The sequence below is a fragment of the Penicillium longicatenatum genome (assembly GCF_028827895.1).
Source record: "Penicillium longicatenatum strain IBT 33135 chromosome Unknown contig_2_segment0_segment0, whole genome shotgun sequence".
Classification (NCBI taxonomy): domain Eukaryota; kingdom Fungi; phylum Ascomycota; class Eurotiomycetes; order Eurotiales; family Aspergillaceae; genus Penicillium; species Penicillium longicatenatum.
Window position 1 is genome coordinate 6,491,580 of NW_026643120.1, and position 20,285 is coordinate 6,511,864.

Consider the following 20,285-nt stretch of genomic DNA (forward strand, 5'->3'; position numbering starts at 1 on the left):
AGGTCGACTCCAAGGTTACCACATGGTCCGGGCTGAATCCGAAACAAGTATCCGAGCATGTTCTGAGTAAATGGGGTAGTCTAGGCCTTGATGGCGTTTTGGGTATTCTGGTACACCGGCCTGTCATATCGTAGACCGATAAGATATAGGCTAAAAACAAACAGATATTCGGTATATAGCTCGGTAAATGCATTCGGTACATAAGATGTTATTTTCATGGTACAGCCCTTCTACCTATTGAGCCTGGAATATGATATAAGTAGGCAGTAGGGACGAAAGACGAAACAAGGCAAAGGCTTCAACACACCTAACAACGCCAGAACCGCAACCCTGGTGTGAAATTCCATTTTATGAAATCAAAACATGGCAAGTAAGGAGAAAAGGGGAATCAATATCAGGCATCAAGGAAAATAGAAGCTAGGAGGTCATCATTTTGACCCCCAACCACGAAGCCTCATGCCCTCCTCAATAGCTGTCCAAATTCCCTCAACAACCTCCCGATCCCTCCATCGTCCACCACCATGAATCCCACCTTTCTCATCCCACCGCTCAACATTGAAACTCTGCACGCCGCGTCCCCATCCCTTAACAGTAGGCGGAACCTCCTCGCCCCTCCAGCCAACATAGACACCAGTAGCATGCTTAAACAGCTCTGGCGGAGAAGACCACTTATAGGACTTAAACTGCCAGGTCTGTCCAGTTGTAAAGACGGCCACAAGCCGCGACCAATACTCCGGCTTGAAGTTTGTTGTTCCATCCACAAGAATGAACTTGGTAGGCTTGGATGCTTTGTTGGCTGCGCTCGCGGCGTTGGGGTTGGAGGGGTCAGACTTTAGGCGTAGTGGACGCTTGAGTTCCATGAAGTTGGCCTCGGTGGACATGGACAGTGTGGGGTGGTCTGGTGGGACGAAGATACCGTCTTGCAGGAAGGACTTGATGTTTGACATGCGGATGAGAGATGAGGCGGAGGGGGAGAGGAGGATAATGGGGTCTGGCCGGGAGCTGGATTTGCGAGAGGGCATTGAGAGGCCTGCTGAAGGGGCGGGGATCATCTTGCTGCCTGGTTTGGTGGGTTGACCTGGGCGAGAGCGGTTGCGGTCGAGGAAGATCTCGGCACTCTTGCGGACATGGGAAAAGTCCTGTTAATGGCGTTAGTTTGATCTACTCTCTCTATCTTTTGGATTGGCGGTGGTGTTGGAGATGCCGAAGGGGAAACACTCACGGTAGCCTTAATGCCTCTCAGCACAGTATTCCGATCCCCAGTCTTCCGTTCTCCATTGTAAATCTCCTGCAGCCGAGGATCAATCGGCTTCTGAGGACGGGTACCTTGAGCGCCGGCCTGCGTCGCCGCTCCAGGAGCACCACTAGGTACAGTAGAAACACCCCCTTAACACCAGATGCAATACCGGCCGAGGCTTCAGCCTGAGCAGCACCAGCTGCGGAGGCGGCAGCAGCAGCAGCAGCCGCAGCCGCGCCTTGCAAAGGCTTGATGTACTCGCTTTCATCCGACGCACCCTCGAGCCAGGTAATGAGATCCAAGCGCTCGACGAAAGGGAGATTCTGAACCTCCTCAACTGTCCCAGACTCAGCGGGCCCCTTCAACCTCAGCGCCTCGTTCAACTCATGTGCGGAGGCAATGTATTCCGGGATAGCGACATCTTTCTTCTGCCACGCGAAGAAGATGCTGCGCAGGTCGACGGCGGACTCGACTGTTCCGGATGCGATGCGCGTGAAGCGTGTTGGCGTCGAGAGGGGAATTGACTGTGGAATTGGCTGCGAGAAGTAGAGGTGTGTAGCCTGGGCGAGGTCCTCTGTCGCATGTTCGTTCGAGAGCTCGGACGAGGTTGTCGGGGTTGGGGGGCTGTCCGAGGCAATGGCTCGGCGCAGCGAAAGAAGAGGATCCTGCACTGATAGGTCGGCTGCTGCCATTGTGAATGCTGAGGGTGTTAGGCCCTGGGAGAAGCTGAGTTGGGATTGGGAGTCGGAGGTTGAGGCTGGTTGGATTTCGCGTGGAAGCTCTGGGTCAACACGTGATCACAGACTCGCCAGTTGTTGAAAGATATCAAGTAACCGATCATGTATAGAAACCTTGATTGATTCACGATTTAAATTCCTGGTTTTTCTAAGCTCGAGCACTTGAAAAATGAATAAGGGTCCTAACTTTAACCAAGCACCATGGATATAAACAAACAGAATCTCAAAGGGAGAGCATGTAAAGCATATGGTACAGAGAATAAGGTGTAGAGAGGCAGTCCAGAAAGTTAACGAATGGTCCTTTAACATTTGAGTCCCGGAAAGGTGTCCAAACATCAGCCCTACCAACCTAGTGGTCATTTCACCAGCGGGACTTGTCCAAATTGGACTTGGACTTGCGCGTTGGCTCTGCCCTGATTGTGCCGCTCAATTCGAAGGCCTGCTCCTCAATCCTTACATGTTAGCTATCTACATGATGCAACATCGGATCTGGAGAAGTCGACATCTTCACCGCGAAGCTTAGATATTTCACAAGGCCTTTTTAAATTTGCCTCGAAGCCAGCGTCTTTCATGTTCTTAGGCCCTGTCTAATTCACAATCTATCATCTTGTCCACCAACTACAACCTCAGTGGAGACAACGTACCGCAGGACTCATGTATCGCCACATCCAGCCCCAAGCCCCCAAAAAGGCTGTTATTCCTGTAAACAGAATCAAAGTTCCATACTGAGTTTCGTATCCTGTCGCACCATCATGACCCAGCGCGCCCTGGCGGATCAGCACTGTACTCAAAGGCCCACTAATGACATTTCCGATACCTCTCCCACCCGCCAAAAGACCAAACACCAGTCCAGTCTCCAGTGATGATGAAGACTCATTCTCGATCTGTGTGATGATACCCGACCAAGTCGAGCTAAACCCACCAGCGAAAAATCCATAGAAAATGGCGAAAACAGTAAGAAATGCCACACCAGCGTGAGAGCCTGGATCCGCAGACGAAGCCATGCCCCAGAAGAGGAGCACTGACAAAGCAGATCCTACAGAGGACAAGAGTAGAACGTTTGTCACGTTGCATCGGTCGCAAAGCATTCCCAGTGCAATACCACCGAAGATTGAGGTTGCGTTGACAAGGGACACAAGCAACGTGCCCATGAACTCGGGCAGACCGACTGTTCCTGTCGAGTATGTCGGAAGGTATGTTGACGGTAGGAAGTATCCGAAGCTCTGCATGATGTTGCCTGCTTGCAGCATCCAGAACGTGCCCAGCCCAAGGAAACTGAGATCAAGAGGACGGGCCGATGATGATGCAGACACTGGGATTCGGGGCTTCATGTACGGTAGGGAAAGCAAGGTTGTGATGAGCTAGAAATAATCAATTAGTATCTGGATCATCCGGCATCCTGAGAAAAAGTATGGTGGGCCGTAGCCATGGATGTCAGATCATACTGTAGTTACGGTCCATGCCCTCAAAGTTGTACTTGAGCCAAATCTGTTCAGACAGGCACTCGCAATGAATGGTAGAGCAACACCAGTAATACTCTTCGCAGCCCACATGATTCCAAGAGCGAGGCCTTTCCTCCGGATGAACCATTGATCTAGATAGAGAGAAGGAAGACTGAATAACAGCGCATTGCCGATAGCACATATCACGCCTTGGGTCGCAATGAGTTGCCATACTTTCTCCGAGAAAGAAGAAAGCAAGGAGCCGATCACGGTGACGACTAGTCCCGTTGGAGCACACCAAATTTGCAGATGTGGGTACCGAGTCAGCAGCGTGAAGGTGACTGGAGAGAGAAGATAGAGTAACCCCTATTACCATTCATCAGGTCTGGCAGATTATCATGAATCTCCGATATGCTCGCTCGTACCGTTGATGTAGTCCCCACAGTCGCCAAGTCTCCTTTGCTGCCCTGCAGTACGTCGTTCAAGGAGTAGTACTCTTGGAAAACACCGAACACACTCGAGAATCCTGGGTATGTAGGATTAGTCAAACACTCATTATAGTAGTTGCACGCGAGGCATACCCCAGACTGGAACTTGAATGAGACAGCACGATGCCAGTATCAACCAAGCGGCCTTGCCGCCATCGGGCTGAGCGAGCATGGGCTGCTCAATCTCGTGTGGTGAAAAGGAATCATCCTCAGGATGAGAGGCGACTGCCCTCAGTTGAATGGATTCGTTTGCTGGATTGGTCATCGTGGATGTACCTAGAGAAATCGGGTGAAAAGAGGGGAAGTATGGAGCGGAGAGATCGCCCCGACGACCTTTGAATCATAGTACTGTCACGCACGTATCTACGCCAATAAACTCATTGTCGTTCACTTTCCATATTTATGATTGTTGTTTCAATCCGATATGATCAACAATATCTTTGAACATAATTCGATTGTTATCTGCATTACATACAAAGCGGTAAGAATTCCCACCTGTCTGCATACTATTCCCATAAGACATCCAGTCGAGTCCTAATAACGAACCACTTCCAGCTCACACATGAGGCACGTGAGCTGCACAATCATACTAAGAAAAGAAAGAAAAACAAAACTGAGAGTCCTGATCGTTACCACGCCTCGCTCAAATCTGGGTATGTGAGCTCCACAAGCGCATGGAAGCCAGCTTAGTCGGTGAAACCAGCCATGGCCATGATAACCTCATCTGGCGTGCCGTGACCGACCTCTCCAACATAACCAAGCTTCCCACGCTCCACATTGGCCTGGACCACCGAGAAAGTAAAAGGATTGACTCGGGAATTGACATCGTCGGCCTCGACAACGGGGAGGATGGAGATGTCCATCTCGGTAGAACGGTACCAAGCGTCTTTGTAATCAACATTACGCAGGAAAACAGCATTGGTGATGTAATAATCAGGCAAAGCCCCCAGACGCTCTGCGGACAACGGAATGTATTCCCTGTTCAAATAAACCACGGCGTGGTGCTGTTCATCAAACTTCCACCCGAGACCGGCTTGAGCAAACGGATTCGGCAGCTCATTGAAAGGGTCATCAGGCGAGCAGTCATCAGAGATGTTCTCATACACTTTGCCGAAGTCGCCGAGGCAGATGGCTGTTCCGCCACGGCGCACAAACTCCAGAATTGGATTCCATACTTGCTTGTACTTGGGCAAAACGATAGCCTCGCAGTTGACAAGGACCACGTCATAGTCCATTTGGAGATCGAGTATGGCGAGACTGGAGATATGGACTTCTCCGAAAAATTCGGCTTTTTCTTTGATCTTTCGAATAAGATCGGCATGCATCTCGTCATAAGCTGCCGTGACGCCCAGGGCAATGAAAAGCACTGAAGGCTGAGCAACCGACATCGTTGGCGGTGCCTTCAGTCTTGACAAATTGTTAAGAATGATGAACTAGGTTGGCTTTTAGAAAGCCCAAGACGCGTTGTGAGGATATCGAGTCAACCACTATGAGTGTGCAAGATGACAAGAGAGAAACAGATCAACAGATCCAGAGAAGATAAGGAACCGGCTTGCCAGAGACAAATTGAAGGCGAAGTATCTGGTGAAGGCAAGTATCTGGTGAAGACACGATGCGGCTTTATCGACTGACCGAAGTCAAGAGCAGACCATGGAGGAAAGATGGTAGGAAATCAAAGGAAACAGCATTGAATACCTGCGCTATTCATCGCGCTATTTATGCTCAGTCTACGAGCCGTGAGGTAGCATGGACGCCATATGGCGAACTCAGTGTCGACAAAGTCGCTCGGTTGTCGCTGAACTGCTATACAGTCTGTGGTGTCTTCCTAATTGGCCTCTGAAAAGCAAAAATACAGTGAATGATCTGTCTTCAATAGAAGGATTTGAATATAGAGAGACAGCGGGCTGGCAACATTGAAGCGATCATGATTCAAGGACTACAGCCCAGGCCCATCGCAGTAGATTAACGTATACTTCGGCTAAAATTCTATTATTCCCGTAACTCCAACGTGACCTTTGACAGGTGATTCAATTGACTGCGATTATCTGATTTATAGTGATCATACGAAAGTTTGATAACGATTGCGCAAGCCTGGCTCCAAATTCAAGATCAAGGCTTTAGGTTTCATCATACGTGAACTTCTGGACTCCTGAGAAATTGAATACGATGTCTTCATTTTTCCACGGTGCACACAATATGCTTTTGAGGGGGATAGACGTATCGCGACATGAACATAAACAGGAAAATCGAGCCAATATCAATATAGTAACAGCAAGTTCTTTCAGTCTTTTCTTTTGTTCCGTTCCTTTGTGACAGGTCGGTGCTTATTCACCGCATACTTGTCTACCTGCGGCCTGTATCTCTATACCGCAATGAAATAAGGAGAAGTTTGTTTTATGGTTGCCGACGAGTTCGAGCATTGCGTTCAAACATGTGAAGTCATCCAGGAGGGAAGAAGGGCTTTTCAGTAGACTCAATTGTTGTTGAAGCATATTGTAGTTCTCCATGGAAGAAGAGTCTGCAATCTAAAAGGTCAATCCAGAGTCATAAAATTGAGAATGATCAAGCAGAAGGAACTTAGATTCTCGCTATGACAAGTTAGGGGGTTGTTAATCAAGGTGATCAGCGTGTTGATAAACCAAGGTGTGAATGATGATGAGCATTCAGAAACGCGTGAGAACTATTAGCATCAAGGAATAAACAAGAAAAACAAAGCAAGAAATGGAAGTAGACATGTAGCCATAGAGGTGAATTAATAGGCACTGAGGTCTTTATTAACTTTCCAATGTTATTCTAGGACAGTATATCATGTCGAGTCCCGATTGACTGCATGTCTACATGTCTACATTAACTACAACCTGGGAGCTACATGCACAATGGAAGGACTTAATGATAATGTTCATACAAGCAACCCTGTACCATGGAATGGAGACTCCACGTCGAAGGAGAGAAGATATTGGATAGATACTTCCACAGATCATAAGATAAGCGGCTGTGCTGCACGCCAGTCAAACCGAAGGCCATAACCACCCGAATCCTGGTATTTCCGTAACCGACCTTCCCATTTCCTTGGACACGCCGTACGCCTCGGAAAGAAAAAGAATACAAAACCGTCACACAGACACGCAACCCGAACGCCGTTGCCACCCTTGTAAAGATGAAGTAAAGTCACACGAGAGAAGAATTTTGAAGTCGTAAAGAAACGTCATTCCGAAGAGGTTTCGTCAACCGACCACGCCATTATTACCACACGCAGTAATGAAGAATAAAGCTGAAGAGATAAAGATATAAAGACAGAAGCGAGCATAAGGATATCAAGTGAAGTGAAGAAAAGGAGAGCAATCACTGAGCGATTGAGGGATGATGGGGCTCTGCCGAGTCGGGGGCATCCTTCATTGTAACATCACTGGGCTGCGAGGTCTCAACCTTGGTGCCTGAGGCGTTGTTGTCCGCCGATGGATTACTGGGATTCTGCGCGTCATCTGCGCTCACAGCATGCTCTGGCCCCGGGGTAACAAGGGGGTTCAGCGTAGGAGCAGCAGTGGGTGCCTGGGCTTGAGAGCTCTCCGAGGTCGGGGTTGTCAATGTGCCTCGGCGGCTCAGATAATCGCCAAGCGTGAGCTTTCTCTTAGCTGGCGTCGGCGTCGGCGCAGCAGGGATTTGTGCGGAATGGGGAGAAGAAGCCTCCACGGTGGAAGGAGAAGCCAGACTAGCGTTGGATGCAGACCCAGGGCTGATGGCAAGGGGGATGCCAGGGACGCTGGGAGGAGGCATGGAGACACGGAGATTTCCTTGGTTGGGCGAAGTAATCGATCCCAGAAGCCTGGTGGTGTGGGCAATAATAGATGGCCAGGGAGCGAAAGTCGGAGACTTGCGTGAGTCGTGATCGGGCTTATTGGCCTCGAGATTACCGGCAATAGCCGATGGCATAATGTCCGCAGTCTGAGCAGTATCCATGTCCATATCTGCAGCCATCGCAGCGTTGGGAGACTGGGTGAAGGGGGAGACAGATTCTCCTGGATTCACGCTATCCGAACCAGCAGAAGACAACTGCTCTCTGGCCGACTTCTCCCTGTGGCGCCGACAATCTGCAAAGTAACGTTCCAGCAGGGCTATCTTGGGGTTGACCCAGTTCTTCCCTGGGACGATCCCGAGTTCGACCCATTTCTCACGAGGTGGATATGGCGGCGGATCATTATCGCGATCACATTGGATTCCCGCATCCATATAGTTATGCCGGTATTGTCGAAGGTGCGGAGGAATCGACCCTGACGTCCCACGAGAGGTCGCATTAGGAGCAGCAGGCAATGAACCAGGAGACAAGCCGGTATTGGGAGACTCGGATTGAGCATTGCTTTTATTGTTGTTGGGAAGCATTTTGTTGGATGCCCGTTGTGATGCAAAGAAAGAAGATCGTGATGTGGTATGCGATGGTGGGGGGTTGGCGACAGGAGATTGCGCTGAGGGAGCACTGGTGCGCTTCTTCTTCTTTTGGGCGGTGGTGCGTTGGTCGTTTTCCAGGGCTTGGAATTGTTTCTCCGCATCAGCGATCTTGCGGCGTTCACGACTGGACATTCCAAGACCGGCAAGTCCGGGATTAGACGCAGTTGGACTAATATCGCGACTGAGAGATTTTCGCACAGAGCCTGATGTTGAGCGACTATCTACAGCCGCATCATCGTCCTCAGTGTGCTTTGTCGTTTCACTGCCAGCACGACTAGTCGAACCACGTTGCGCATCCAACGGAGATTTACCGGGTTTGGTGTTCGCCTTCTTCCGCTTCCCATTAGTTTGCTTGGGGGTTTCAAGCGATTTTGGATGCCGCCGCCGATCAATATTAGCAAGCAAGCAATTTTGTGGATGCTCACAAGCACATCCACCAAAGTTCGCAAGAGTGTTGCTTATGCACATGGCTGCAGCATCTGTCGCACTGTCCCCAGATTCTTGCTTGACAAAGCCATTAGATGACTCAGATAGCTGTGCATCTAAATACCACATGATAGTAATCTCCGAGCCTGCGGGGATATCTTCTTTGGCCACGAAGCAGAAATGATACTCCACGTCATTGGTGATAAAGATCTTCATGGTGACGTTTGGTCGACAAGACCGACGAGTGTAACGGAGCATACTACCTTCACATCGGCTATCGATATAAAGTGGTAAGTGAGAACTGAAGAAAACGAAAGGCTCGGGGTGGCGTAGCTCAGACCACCTGTTGTTGGAGTCGAGGCAATAGTCGTCAAAAATGCCAACCTTGCCTGTGATTTCGCCAACGACCTCGTCCTTTCGCACTGCATCTTGAGTCTTCACGATCTTCCACGTAGGGTGCCGGCCACTGATCTCGATATTTGAATCGGTAATGGTGTCAGTGGTCAGGGCGGGCCAACGCGAGCGATCCAGGGCAGCATCGGACCGAATGAATGTGTCTTCGGCTCGGCGTCCATTGGTAACTCGCGCCAACGCATCTGGGTTCTTAACCCACGAAGCTGACTCGCCGACCAGACTGACATTGACAAACAGATTACTGTCCATGTCTACATGGTCTTCATCTCCGTCGTAAAGTTGTAGGAATTCGTTCGAATAGAGAGGAATGGAGGGGCCAGAGAGTTTTGTAGGAGATGGCGCAACGGAGGTAGAGGAGCGTCGTTTACGAGATTGTGCGGGGAGATGAGGAGTGCCGGAGAGGGCGCTGATAGAGGTAGACGGTCGGTGGGAGGTTTTCGTCTTCTTTGCTGGAGGTTGATCACGCGCGCCAGACTCGCTGCGCTGATGACCAAATCCATTCATATCACCATCCTTGAGTTTTTTTTTCGTCGCCTTCGCACTGGATCGTTTCCTTCGGTCCCCGTCCTCACTCTGTTCTCGAATCCGTCGTTGGCGTTGTCGGTCGGCAGCGCGACGGCTATCCAACTGACGTGGTTCACATTCGATACAGTTGTGCACATCTGGTACTCGCTTGTCTGGATAGTAGCAGACAATGTGCTGCCATGTCTCGCAGCGTTCGCAAAATACCGTGCTACCGTCATCTTCGTTGAACTGACAGATACATTTAATGGTGTATGGCTCTTCTTCATCGGGCGCGCCCGAGTCAGAGATAGCACCATTGACAGGAGAGTCTGGGGGAGCGGGGACCGGGTACGAATCCGTGGTGGCGTGCGTGATGGCGAAGGAGGAGGTATCTGTCATAGTCCGACAGATTACCCCCTCTTAAATCAGAGAATATGGAAACTTGAGGAACGATGGCGTGGCCGACCCGTCCCTAGTCAACGAGCATGTCCACGACCACCTGGGAGGGTGAGTCTATGCACCGCCCTGTCTGAACAATGACAGACGCGTTAGACTGAGGCACGACCGCAATTACACACAAGATTCTGGTCCTAGCATGAACTTGCAAGCCCAGTGTAGGCTAGCACGAAGGTTCACGGGTTCCAAGGATTGATTTTGATGATGAATAGGCTGACTAGACGAGGAGGAAAATCCTGGCCGAATGCGACTGACCCGTGTCCTGAAGGGTGGGAGGCAGGGAACTGACAAAATCGAGGGGACGAAAAGGAGATATGGTCCACAACGATGAGGCGATTCGAGATTCACGGCTGGGCGGGTGCGAAATGGTTCGGAGGGCCAGGTGAGGTCGTTCAGCAGGTCGAGACGAAGGCGAAAATGGTTCAGGGCGACGGGATCGCGTGGAGGGAAAGAGAAATGGAGGAAGAGGTGGCGATCGAGAAAGAGCGGAGGATACACAGACAAAAGAGATGGAGAGGTGGGATCCGAGAAAGGGAAGAAAAGGGACGCGCAGGGAAAAAAGGAGAGAAAAAGAGGGTGAATCTGAGTGAACTTGGATGGAAGGAGGAGGAGATGGGGCAGGCCTAAGGCAGCGAAAGGCGCCGAGCAGCAGCCCAGCGAAAGGGGATTAGCGTAGGTTGAGTCGCGCTGGTGACTCTCGAAAGCCCGAAAACGAACACAGAAAACCGGATGGAAGAGGGGAAAACAGCGAGGAAACGGGTGGGAGGCCCAGCTGGGTACTGGTTGGAGCGTGTCCGGCATTGGAAACATGTAACAAGGCTGTCAGAGGCCTGTTCTCTGCTGTATTGTGGGTGAGCGCGGTAATAAACGCTAGTCCACATTCGAACTAGCGGCGGGAAGGATAGAATCCGGGTGGGGGGATCACGGGACTAGCCAGAAAACCATGGAAGGACTCGACAACAGAACTGGTTAGGTTAGCATCTAGATTCATTAGTAGTCCATCAAGTGAACATGTTGAAACAGAAGAAATTTTCATGTCTTCATCATTATGAGAAGAAAACGGGAGAGTTGTCCATAAACCAAAGCTTGACCAATGCACATGAAGTCCCATGCATATCCAAGTAGCCGGGCGGCATTTTTGATAGGCAGTCCGATCCAGTGTCGTTGTTTAAGCATCATAATCAAAGGGGCTGGAGAATAGGTCCATCTCGACCTTTCAAGGGGAGCCTGTGTGTAGAAGAGAAAATAAGATGGGAAGAGCACAAAGAAGTATGGAGGGCAGCTTCTCTTGGCCAAAATGGGACAAAGGAAAGATGATCAAGTAAGGGGAGAGCGGATGAAACAAAAATGACTGGGAAAGTTGAAAGAAATCAGAATGAACATGGGTGACGAGAGGGAAAATAGGAATAGGGCACAGATGCAAGAATGGGAGTTTAGGGCAGTAGGGGAAATGTGCAGGGTAGAGTGCGTATAGGTTGTAGGATGTAAAATAAGTTGCAGTGGGAACGTGGGTAGTGGGAATTTTGGCCTTGGGACGAAGGAAGATCATCCGAAAAGACGGGGCAGCAGCGTGGCGCAGGTGCTCGGGAGGGGAAGTCATCTGGTCCCTTGGGAGAATGTGGGAGAGAAAAAAAAGAACAGCCGCAAAAGGTAAAGTGTATGACAACTTGACAGATTTCGGAGGATGTGTCCGAGAAAATGGGAATGCTGGGGAAAGAAAAGAAGATCGGTTGGAGAGCAAGTTGCCCGCTTTGGTAAAAAAGGGGGGGGAGAGAATGATCTAGCAGCCCGATATTATTATTCCAGCCCGGTGATTTGGCAGCTATTTTTTCGCCACTATAGACAGTCGGAAGTGTGCAAGGAACAGGGCTAATTAAGCCAGAGCGTTAGTCGATCACAAGGCGTAAATTGTATTGAAACTTATTCGTTACGAGCCGCTCAGGGCCTCGCCGCCCCGGGAACATGTTCCCTAGCAGGGCTTCCGACCACACCGCTGAGTCTGCGAACTCCCATATTTCTGCTCTTTCCTGGATGGATTAAAAACCTTTTGTGCTTCAACCGCACCGAATGGTACAGGGTAGAGGTTCTCGTGATTGGAGGTGGCAGGAAGCTCATATGGACGTGGCAGTGGGTGTTAAGCCTGGCATAAAGCAATAAGGAAAAAATCCTGCAGAGAATAGAAGAGGATCGAAATAATAGCCATGCGATAAATCGAAGTATAAATCACGCTTTGGAGGGAAAGCGGTAGGAATATTAGGGGAAGATGAAGTGAAATGAAGAAACACAATGAGAATAGACTTCCAAGGTGTCTGGGAGAAGCACATGACAACAATAGGCAGTTTCGTCAAACAATTCATACCAACGAAAAAGATACTGCGATGATGAAAGAGGACAAAAAGGCGAATGGAAGTCATGAGCACTACAAGAAAAAAAAAAAAAAAAAAAAAAAAAACTAGTATGATCACAAGGATTACAAAAATTTCGAAGACACAGCAAGTACACCTGGAGTGTAACGTTTATTTTATCCCAACAGCAGCCGAAGCAGAGGGAAAAGACACTAGTGATAAGCGTCCCAAACAAAACTAAGTATACAAGTTCAGCTATTTCGGATGCTGTGGTTAAGGTCCTTAACACGCCCCTGGCTCTCATTCGAGTACCTTACGATCGCTCATGCCTCCCTGGCCATCGCCCAGACCGGTTCCAACTCATTGGCGGTAGGTGGCTGGGGTGATTGTCCATATGGTACCCTTGGTCGTGAGCAATACTTGGTTTCTGGAACCTGATGCGCTGGTTTGACGCGGCTTTCTTCGCTAGGGGTGGGACGTGGAACGGTATTTCCAAATCGATGAGCGGCATATAAAAGACCAAACAGAGGCATGCTGATGTATGCCATCATGATCCTGGCTCCACGAGGTCCATTGTGATTGCCTGGCACAGCAGAAATCAATCCATTGGACAGCAGCAGCAGGGTGCTGAGAGCAAACCCGATGATTGTACCCACCGGCTGGAGGGCATGATGGTAAGCAGTGGTGACTCTGTTAGCGTGCAAAAAGACACGTAATCGACGGTATACGACACATGACAGTACCCAAGAAAGGTAGCCGGAGCTGTTCACAAAGAGGATGAAGTACGTCGTCATGGTCGAGCTAGACGTGGCGACAGACAAAAAGGCGAGTGCGGTGAACATTGCTGTAAAAACCACAGCCACCCATGGAACACCCCAGTGGTTTCGGTTTCTGAACATGGTAGGCGCATGGCCGGCGTCTGCTAGTGCATATAGTGAGCGAGAGGCAAGGTATAGGTACGACTGAGCCGAGGTAACAGAGGAGAGGAGTATCGCAAGGGTCGCTGTCACAGGGAGGATTCGAATTCTCGCAGTGTTGATGCCGATGACGAAGGGAGACAAGCCGGCACCAGCTCCACCATTGGTGAGTAGAGGGTTATCGTAGGGAGCCATGACGCCCATGGCCAAGGAGGTCAGGACATAGGGAACCACGGTCTGGAGAACGTCCCCGAAAACCAGTTTCGGAATGTTGGAATTTGCCGCTGGCTGTACGCTTCCCGGGATTTCAGGTTGACCAGCTACTTCCATTTGCTCAGCTCGTTGTACAATTAACTCTGGTGCAAAGGTGAAAGCTGCAGTGCTGAGATGGACACACTGTAACAAGCCCAAGAATTTCCCCAGTGGTCCACGAACCAAGTACTCATGCATAGCCCCGGGCCTTTTCCAGTATTGAAATCCCCAGCGACCATGACCAGTTGCACCGCCAAGAGCAATCGACAGAGAAAGGACGAGAAGACAAGCTAATGTGCCGATTTTGATCCGATAAAACACGGTCTCGGAGCTTTTGAATAGTCGATCAGGGAGGAAATTTAGGGCGACGATAATAAAGGTGATCAATACCAGCCAGATGGCGATGCTGGGCCCAGCGTTCCACAGCCCAATGTTGACCATCGCGGTTGTAATCTCGTATGGAACGAACATGGCCATGGTATACCAGCGTAAACAGGCGGTGGCGAAACCTAAACTGTTGCTCATGTACTGGAAGCCATGCATGACTATCGTTCCGTGGCGAGATGGTTTATAGGTAGCGACTTCCGCGACACTGGTGGCCATGAAGTAGACAAGAAGTGATAGGAATATGTATGAAACGAGTAGAGAGGCAGGTCCACCGACAGCCAACGCCTGGCCGCTGGCGAGGAAAAGGCCAGTGCCAAGGGTCGATCCGATGGCCATTCCTGGTGTTCAAAGAATAATAATACGACGATAGCGAATGCGGGGTCATGGATTCAACGAAAGTCAGACATCGAAGTTGTGAACGCATCGGTGCATTCCAAGAATATGAACTCGAAGTCGCACCTGCCACGAAATCGCCAAGCCCAACAAGGGGTCTCAAAAGCCTCAAGTATCATTAAAATTCGAACATGAAGTATACATCAATGCTATGAAAACAAGTGCAAGGGTATCAATGTTGTCTCAGGGGGACTGGATTTTCGATCATCCAGCAATGGAATATTATGGTTCACTGGGCAGCCAGATCTGTCTCAGCAAATTCAAGCCACTCTCCAGCTAATGATTTCTTCCAGAATCGAACAGCACCATCATCCCCAGAAGAGATCAAGGAATCACCTAGATACAATATCAGAATGCAAATTATCACTGGGGAACGTAAGTACTTACCAGCAAAGGAGAATTCAACCTGCCACACGTCGAGATGTCGACTATCTACGCATGCGACTTGCTTGAAAGAATGCTTAAACAAAGAATCGCCACTGGCTTGGCGATTGGACATCAATTCGGTATCCTGGTTTGCCAAGGCGCTCCCAATTCCTGACTGCGACGTGGCACGCACAGATGGCGATTGTTGCTGCCGCCGTTCAGCCTTCCGGGAACCAGGGTTTTGGGAACCTTGATTGATGGGTGTCGTGTAGACTTCGAAGATGCGCACCAGACCATCCTTGCTACCACTAGCAATGAGGTCATATCCTCGTACGGAGCCGTTTGCCCAGGAAATATCTCTAACCAAGCTGGCGTGTCCGTTCAGTTCAATGGCATGGTAGAAACGTCTATTGGCATCGGTGCGGTAAACTTTGACAGAGTCCATTGCCGCAACAACTAATGATAAACTCTTCCGATCCGATTCCGGCTGAATAGAGTGGGTAATATCGGTGGGGTCGTGGTGAAACTGTACCTTGAAACTTGTTTCTTCTCCACGTTCGGGTGCTGCGCATACTCGAAACTGATCGACTGGTTGCCATTCTGCCAGACTGTCTGGGCTGACAGGCTCCATGACCATCAAATAGCCATCACGGGTAATCACGGCCATCCATGACTCCAGGTCAATATTGCGAAAGTCCAGCGACACAAATGGATGGCGGTGGGGCGCTGTCATGCGGAAGATAGACCTAAACCGCCGGCCAGAATTGGGTGACTGTGTTACGTCTTCCTGCCATATTTTGAGTTTCATGTCTTCTCCAACACTAGCAATATGTTGGCCTGTGAATGGACCGTTCCATGTTGCCTATAATGGTATATTAGAACGCGTTTCTACGCGACACAAGCAGATGTATTGTGGTCTTGGGTCTTACATCGCGAATCTCCGCGTCATGGGCTCGCCAGGTGTCCAACAATTGCCACTGACCATCTTTCAGGTCCCAAACTTTCATGCGATGATCAGCAGAGGCTGTGACGATGCGATTGCCGTAGAAGTTGAATTTGGTGACAGTTACGAGATCCCGGTGGCCAGCATCGAAATCGGCGAACCCACCAGCCATCTCCGGGCGCTCTATTGCCCCCATTGGGACCAGCTAATTTGCCTTGACTAACTTTGGTCGGGAGGAATGAGCAATAGGCCAATAATGCGCCTTCACTTCCACATATGCATGGCGTGACATGAAACAAAGGTGTCTCGGGTTTCCTTACTTGGCCGCGATCATCAGTTCTCTGCCGCCCCAGGGCGGTCAGATACGACGGGCAGATTCGATAAGCTTATCGAGTTTGGTTTCCGCATGAAGACACATTGCGTAAGCCGTGCTCCATAAGAAAGGTGTTCACTTCTTTTGTTCGCTTTTCTTGCTGGAATTGGTCCTCGATTTGTGGGGGTCAATCGCTCAAGATGCACAATTCAAGCACACTTTCTCGGACGGAGACATGGCGCCTGCTGCTCCTCGTGGGAGCTGGTCTCGGCGTGTTGGTCAACACGTTCCAGGGCGACGGTGCTCCCTTGATAGCCTCAATTGCACTAACTTGCATATCATTCGCGGTCGCCTTTAGCATGATCCGATGGCTTGGACCAGTGTTTATTAAGGCCGGGCTGAAGGGAAAGGATATGGCCAAGCCAAGAAAACCCGAAATGTAAGTATAAACTCCACTTATTTGCTTATTGTTTGTGGCGTTGCGATCAGTAACTTACTTCACGGATTAGTCCTGAAACTATGGGAGCTGTATGTGCCGTGGTTTATTTGCTCTCCCTGATAATTTTCATTCCGTTTGCCTTCTACAAGGACATTGTCGCCGCAACCTCGGGCGGAGGTAATCGCGACGTCGTCATTGAAGACCAACACATTGAGATGGGTCGTTATCTCCACAGATTTCCTCATGGAAAGGTTTGTTTCATGGTAATGATCCATATGAGAAGGTGCGCCGAGCTAATATCCTTGATAGCTTGCATCATACCTGTCAGGTCTGCTGTCTTTGCAATGCATTGTCATCCTTGGGATCGGTGACGACTTGCTCGATATTCGCTGGCGACACAAGGTCTTGATTCCTGCATTCTCAGCAATTCCCATGCTCATTGTATACTTTGTCGACTTCGGTGTCACCCATGTTGTTGTGCCAGTGCCACTACAAGCATACCTGGGAGGTTTTATTGACCTCGGATGGCTGTATTACATGTACATGGCAGCCGTGGCCATTTTCTGTCCGAATGCAATAAACATGTTCGCAGGCATCAACGGCATTGAGGTAGCTCAGTCACTGGTGATTGCGGTTCAACTCCTTTTTAATGATGCACTGTACCTGACCCCGATCACGCCATACCCGAACCCGGCTACAGACTCGCACTTGTTCTCCATCTACTTCTTGCTCCCATTCATTGGTGTGTCAGCTGCACTTCTGTGTCACAACTGGTATCCATCGAAAGTGTTTGTGGGAGACACCTACTGTTACTTTGCCGGCATGGTCTTCGCGGTTGTGGGCATACTTGGACATTTCAGCAAGACCTTGCTCCTGCTGTTCGTGCCCCAGATATTCAACTTTTTGTATTCCACACCCCAACTGTTTCATATAATCCCTTGCCCTCGCCACCGATTGCCAAAATTTAACGCTGCGACTGGGCTTTTGGAGACCTCTGTTACTGAGTGGACAGTTCCTCCTTCCCCGTTGGTCGGGTTAGCATTGGAAATCCTTCACAAACTTAGATTGGTACGTGTGCTCAAGAACGAAGACGGCAAGATTGTCGAGTCGACGAATTTGACTATTTTGAATCTTTGGCTCGTGTGGATGGGACCCATGAGAGAGGACACTCTTGCATGGCACATGGTGGGAATCCAGATTGTGTGTGGTTTAGTTGGATTGTTTGTGCGGCATCGGCTGGCTTTGCTAGTGTTCAACACTGACAACCTGTCATTCCAGTCTATGGCATAAAGATCTCGCGCCTATGCCCTGGAAATTGACACAGTTTACGATCCTCTGTTATTTGTACATATTGATTTTCCGATGGCGATTCGGAATAACAGGTTTTGAAGCATTCGCCAAAAAATAGAATTTGCTGTTCATCTAAACAAGGCCAGGGATATATCTTTATGACAGCAGTCTCTCAGTTACCTAGTACAGTATCAGATGGTTCTCGTAGCACTCGAGCTTCTCTTTCAAGCTTCTTGTCACCAAGAAGATCTCCTACTTCTTTGACAAGGAGCCATGCAGGTAAGATTGCAATTCCCCACAAGACAAAGTTGAGGTAAACACTTCCCACGGCGGCCATGACAGTCAGACTGCTGAGACCATACTGCAAGGGAGAAAAAGATAGCAAGTCAGCACTGGAAGAAAAAACTAGGATCGGAAGAATACTCACACTGACAGCTTGCGCAGCTGACTCAGTTCCACGCAACAGACCAGCGATTCGGACGACTTCCTCATCGTCATCCGCCAAGTTACCGACCAAAAAGAACCTGTGTCGATATTAACAAGAGTCAAGCTACTTGTTCTGGAATTCCAAAATTAAACTCACAGATACATATAATTGAGTTGAAAACCGGCAACCCAAAACAAGAAAAGAGCAAAAGCTTTCCCAAACCCAGGGTCAACCCAGTCGTACACCGGGTTCGTCTTGTTGAATTCTGTCGTGTTCACTGTCGCCCAAATCCAGCAAAGCCCTTGCCAGCCAACGACAAAGAAGAAGGCAGATCTCGTCCGTGTCTTGAGCGAAATTGATTTGTTGTCGAGGAAAGAACCCAGTATATTTCCTGCTATTAGTGCAATCACACCACTGAGAAAAGAGCCGAGAGCTCTTGCGCGCACACTGAGCCATAAGTCCTCGTAAGAGAACATCACTGCCTCAGTATAAACGGCCTGACATACAAACGGAATGATCAGCAAGAACTTTCGATTCAAAAACAGCTTTATCATCTGCTTAATCTCGAAACCCACACTGTTATCCACCCTCAATCGCACGGGGACTCCATCTTTTCGCTGCACACGAGATGGGGAATTCAGAAGCAATCCCGCAAATGGTCCCAAGGCCTGAAGAACAATGAAGATGATGTACACGGTGTACGACACGCTACCCTCAGTCGCGCGATTAGCATTGATGCCCAGGCTAATCGCACCACCCAAAATCTGTCCTCCAACACGAAAGCTGAGCCAAAATCCCAAAAAGCGACCTTGATTATATGGCTCGGGATACGAGAGTGCAATTGCAGCTTCAGCCATCCAGAAAATACCTGCTGAGATACCGCAGAGCGCTGCTCCCAGAATCACTAGCCATGAATCTCCAAAGCGGTTGTTCGTGTATAGTCCCGCGGCGTAAGGCGCATAACCCATTGTTCCAATGATCAAGGTCCACTTTATGCCGATGAATCGGACGACGACGCTGCCCAGGAAGCAAGATATCACCATGAGACCGAAGGTTAATGCGTTTGCTGCATTGACGAGGTAAGGTTTCTCCTCGCCTCCGCCACCTAGGGAGTTCATGGCCCCCCATATACCGGGTGCGAGGAGATTACAGAGGCCCAGGATGAGAGCATTGTAGAAGGTCGAGCGATACCATTTCACTATTACGTAAAGTGAATGAGTTTGAATACTCTATGATGAGAAAGTTGGGCTTACCTTTCCCGACCTGAAACTCATATATGTCGCTGACCTCCTCATCTTTCGGAGGCGTGCGTTTCTCCATGATTGTCATGACGGGCAAAAATGAGATACTAGCTAGAGCGAAGAAAATTTGCAAGGAAATTGGGCCCTGAACCCTTATATATTAAGCTGAATTCCCATCTCGAAGACTAGTCCGTTGTAATATCAAATTTCTCCACTCAGACATGACATTTCTTTCGGCGGCATGGCAACATCGGCATTTAAAAATTCCATCCCCCGCTTTGAAAGAAATGCATGTAAAGGATAATTCATTGAAACTCCAGGGATGTTGTAGTTTCTGGCCAAGATTACGTGCTCGCACGAATTTAAGACTTGCAACACACGTCATGTTGGAGTATAAGCGAGAATCGGAGGTAATTTGTTAGCATTTGGCTATTTAACATTCTTTATCGATCGTGAAGTGGCCTTATTTATGGTTAATTCTTTACGGCCGAGAGAAAATTCATGTATACCTGCCGTATTCGAGATTATACGTCTATGCCCAAATGTGCATCACCGGTCGCTTGGGTGTCCATATGTTACCTTTGATCATCCACCTCTGCATGGATACAGTACTATTTGCCTGGCTTCGGTACATGTCAAAGCAGACCTCAAGAAAGCTTCGTTCCGTCAGTGGGCTTAATTAGACAACATGGCGACTGCCTTGACTTTGAGTGTCCTGATGATGGATGTATGGTTGTATCACTTGAACAGTTGATGTAGCGGGCTTCAGTGACTAATAATGATAAAAGCGTGGATATTTACTTTTTTTCGTACTGGTTTTCCGGA

General features: G+C 49.3%; 9 protein-coding genes across 9 annotated transcripts; 3 read left to right on the forward strand and 6 right to left on the reverse strand.

The window, feature by feature from the left end:
• Positions 1-428: 428 nt before the first annotated feature.
• Positions 429-1,929, reverse strand: N7484_004942 (RNA polymerase II accessory factor CDC73 family protein; the record flags this gene model as incomplete). Its single annotated transcript, XM_057115362.1, has 3 exons — positions 429-1,139; positions 1,223-1,326; positions 1,395-1,929. 3 exons carry the CDS (start codon positions 1,927-1,929, stop codon positions 429-431), a joined length of 1,350 nt encoding a protein of 449 aa, XP_056975502.1.
• Positions 1,930-2,600: 671 nt separating this feature from the next.
• N7484_004943 (putative MFS monocarboxylate transporter) lies at positions 2,601-4,169 on the reverse strand (the record flags this gene model as incomplete). Its single annotated transcript, XM_057115363.1, has 4 exons — positions 2,601-3,335; positions 3,420-3,782; positions 3,842-3,942; positions 3,998-4,169. 4 exons carry the CDS (start codon positions 4,167-4,169, stop codon positions 2,601-2,603), a joined length of 1,371 nt encoding a protein of 456 aa, XP_056975503.1.
• A 409-nt stretch (positions 4,170-4,578) lies between these two features.
• N7484_004944 (uncharacterized protein) lies at positions 4,579-5,274 on the forward strand (the record flags this gene model as incomplete). The annotated part of the gene is made up of 1 exon (XM_057115364.1): positions 4,579-5,274. The coding sequence occupies one exon, from the start codon at positions 4,579-4,581 to the stop codon at positions 5,272-5,274; it is 696 nt and encodes a 231-aa protein (XP_056975504.1).
• Positions 5,275-7,246: 1,972 nt separating this feature from the next.
• On the reverse strand, positions 7,247-10,090 carry N7484_004945 (putative PHD finger and SET domain protein; the record flags this gene model as incomplete). The annotated part of the gene is made up of 1 exon (XM_057115365.1): positions 7,247-10,090. One exon carries the CDS (start codon positions 10,088-10,090, stop codon positions 7,247-7,249), a length of 2,844 nt encoding a protein of 947 aa, XP_056975505.1.
• A 384-nt stretch (positions 10,091-10,474) lies between these two features.
• N7484_004946 (uncharacterized protein) lies at positions 10,475-10,774 on the forward strand (the record flags this gene model as incomplete). The annotated part of the gene is made up of 1 exon (XM_057115366.1): positions 10,475-10,774. One exon carries the CDS (start codon positions 10,475-10,477, stop codon positions 10,772-10,774), a length of 300 nt encoding a protein of 99 aa, XP_056975506.1.
• A 2,041-nt stretch (positions 10,775-12,815) lies between these two features.
• Positions 12,816-14,384, reverse strand: N7484_004947 (putative proline permease; the record flags this gene model as incomplete). Its single annotated transcript, XM_057115367.1, has 1 exon — positions 12,816-14,384. One exon carries the CDS (start codon positions 14,382-14,384, stop codon positions 12,816-12,818), a length of 1,569 nt encoding a protein of 522 aa, XP_056975507.1.
• A 286-nt stretch (positions 14,385-14,670) lies between these two features.
• On the reverse strand, positions 14,671-15,946 carry N7484_004948 (putative nuclear pore protein (SEH1); the record flags this gene model as incomplete). The annotated part of the gene is made up of 3 exons (XM_057115368.1): positions 14,671-14,777; positions 14,829-15,669; positions 15,737-15,946. The coding sequence occupies 3 exons, from the start codon at positions 15,944-15,946 to the stop codon at positions 14,671-14,673; spliced, it is 1,158 nt and encodes a 385-aa protein (XP_056975508.1).
• A 317-nt stretch (positions 15,947-16,263) lies between these two features.
• On the forward strand, positions 16,264-17,792 carry N7484_004949 (UDP-N-acetylglucosamine--dolichyl-phosphate N-acetylglucosaminephosphotransferase; the record flags this gene model as incomplete). Its single annotated transcript, XM_057115369.1, has 3 exons — positions 16,264-16,502; positions 16,573-16,753; positions 16,812-17,792. The coding sequence occupies 3 exons, from the start codon at positions 16,264-16,266 to the stop codon at positions 17,790-17,792; spliced, it is 1,401 nt and encodes a 466-aa protein (XP_056975509.1).
• Positions 17,793-17,964: 172 nt separating this feature from the next.
• On the reverse strand, positions 17,965-19,548 carry N7484_004950 (DUF895 domain membrane protein; the record flags this gene model as incomplete). The annotated part of the gene is made up of 4 exons (XM_057115370.1): positions 17,965-18,153; positions 18,220-18,316; positions 18,376-19,417; positions 19,473-19,548. 4 exons carry the CDS (start codon positions 19,546-19,548, stop codon positions 17,965-17,967), a joined length of 1,404 nt encoding a protein of 467 aa, XP_056975510.1.
• Positions 19,549-20,285: the final 737 nt, after the last annotated feature.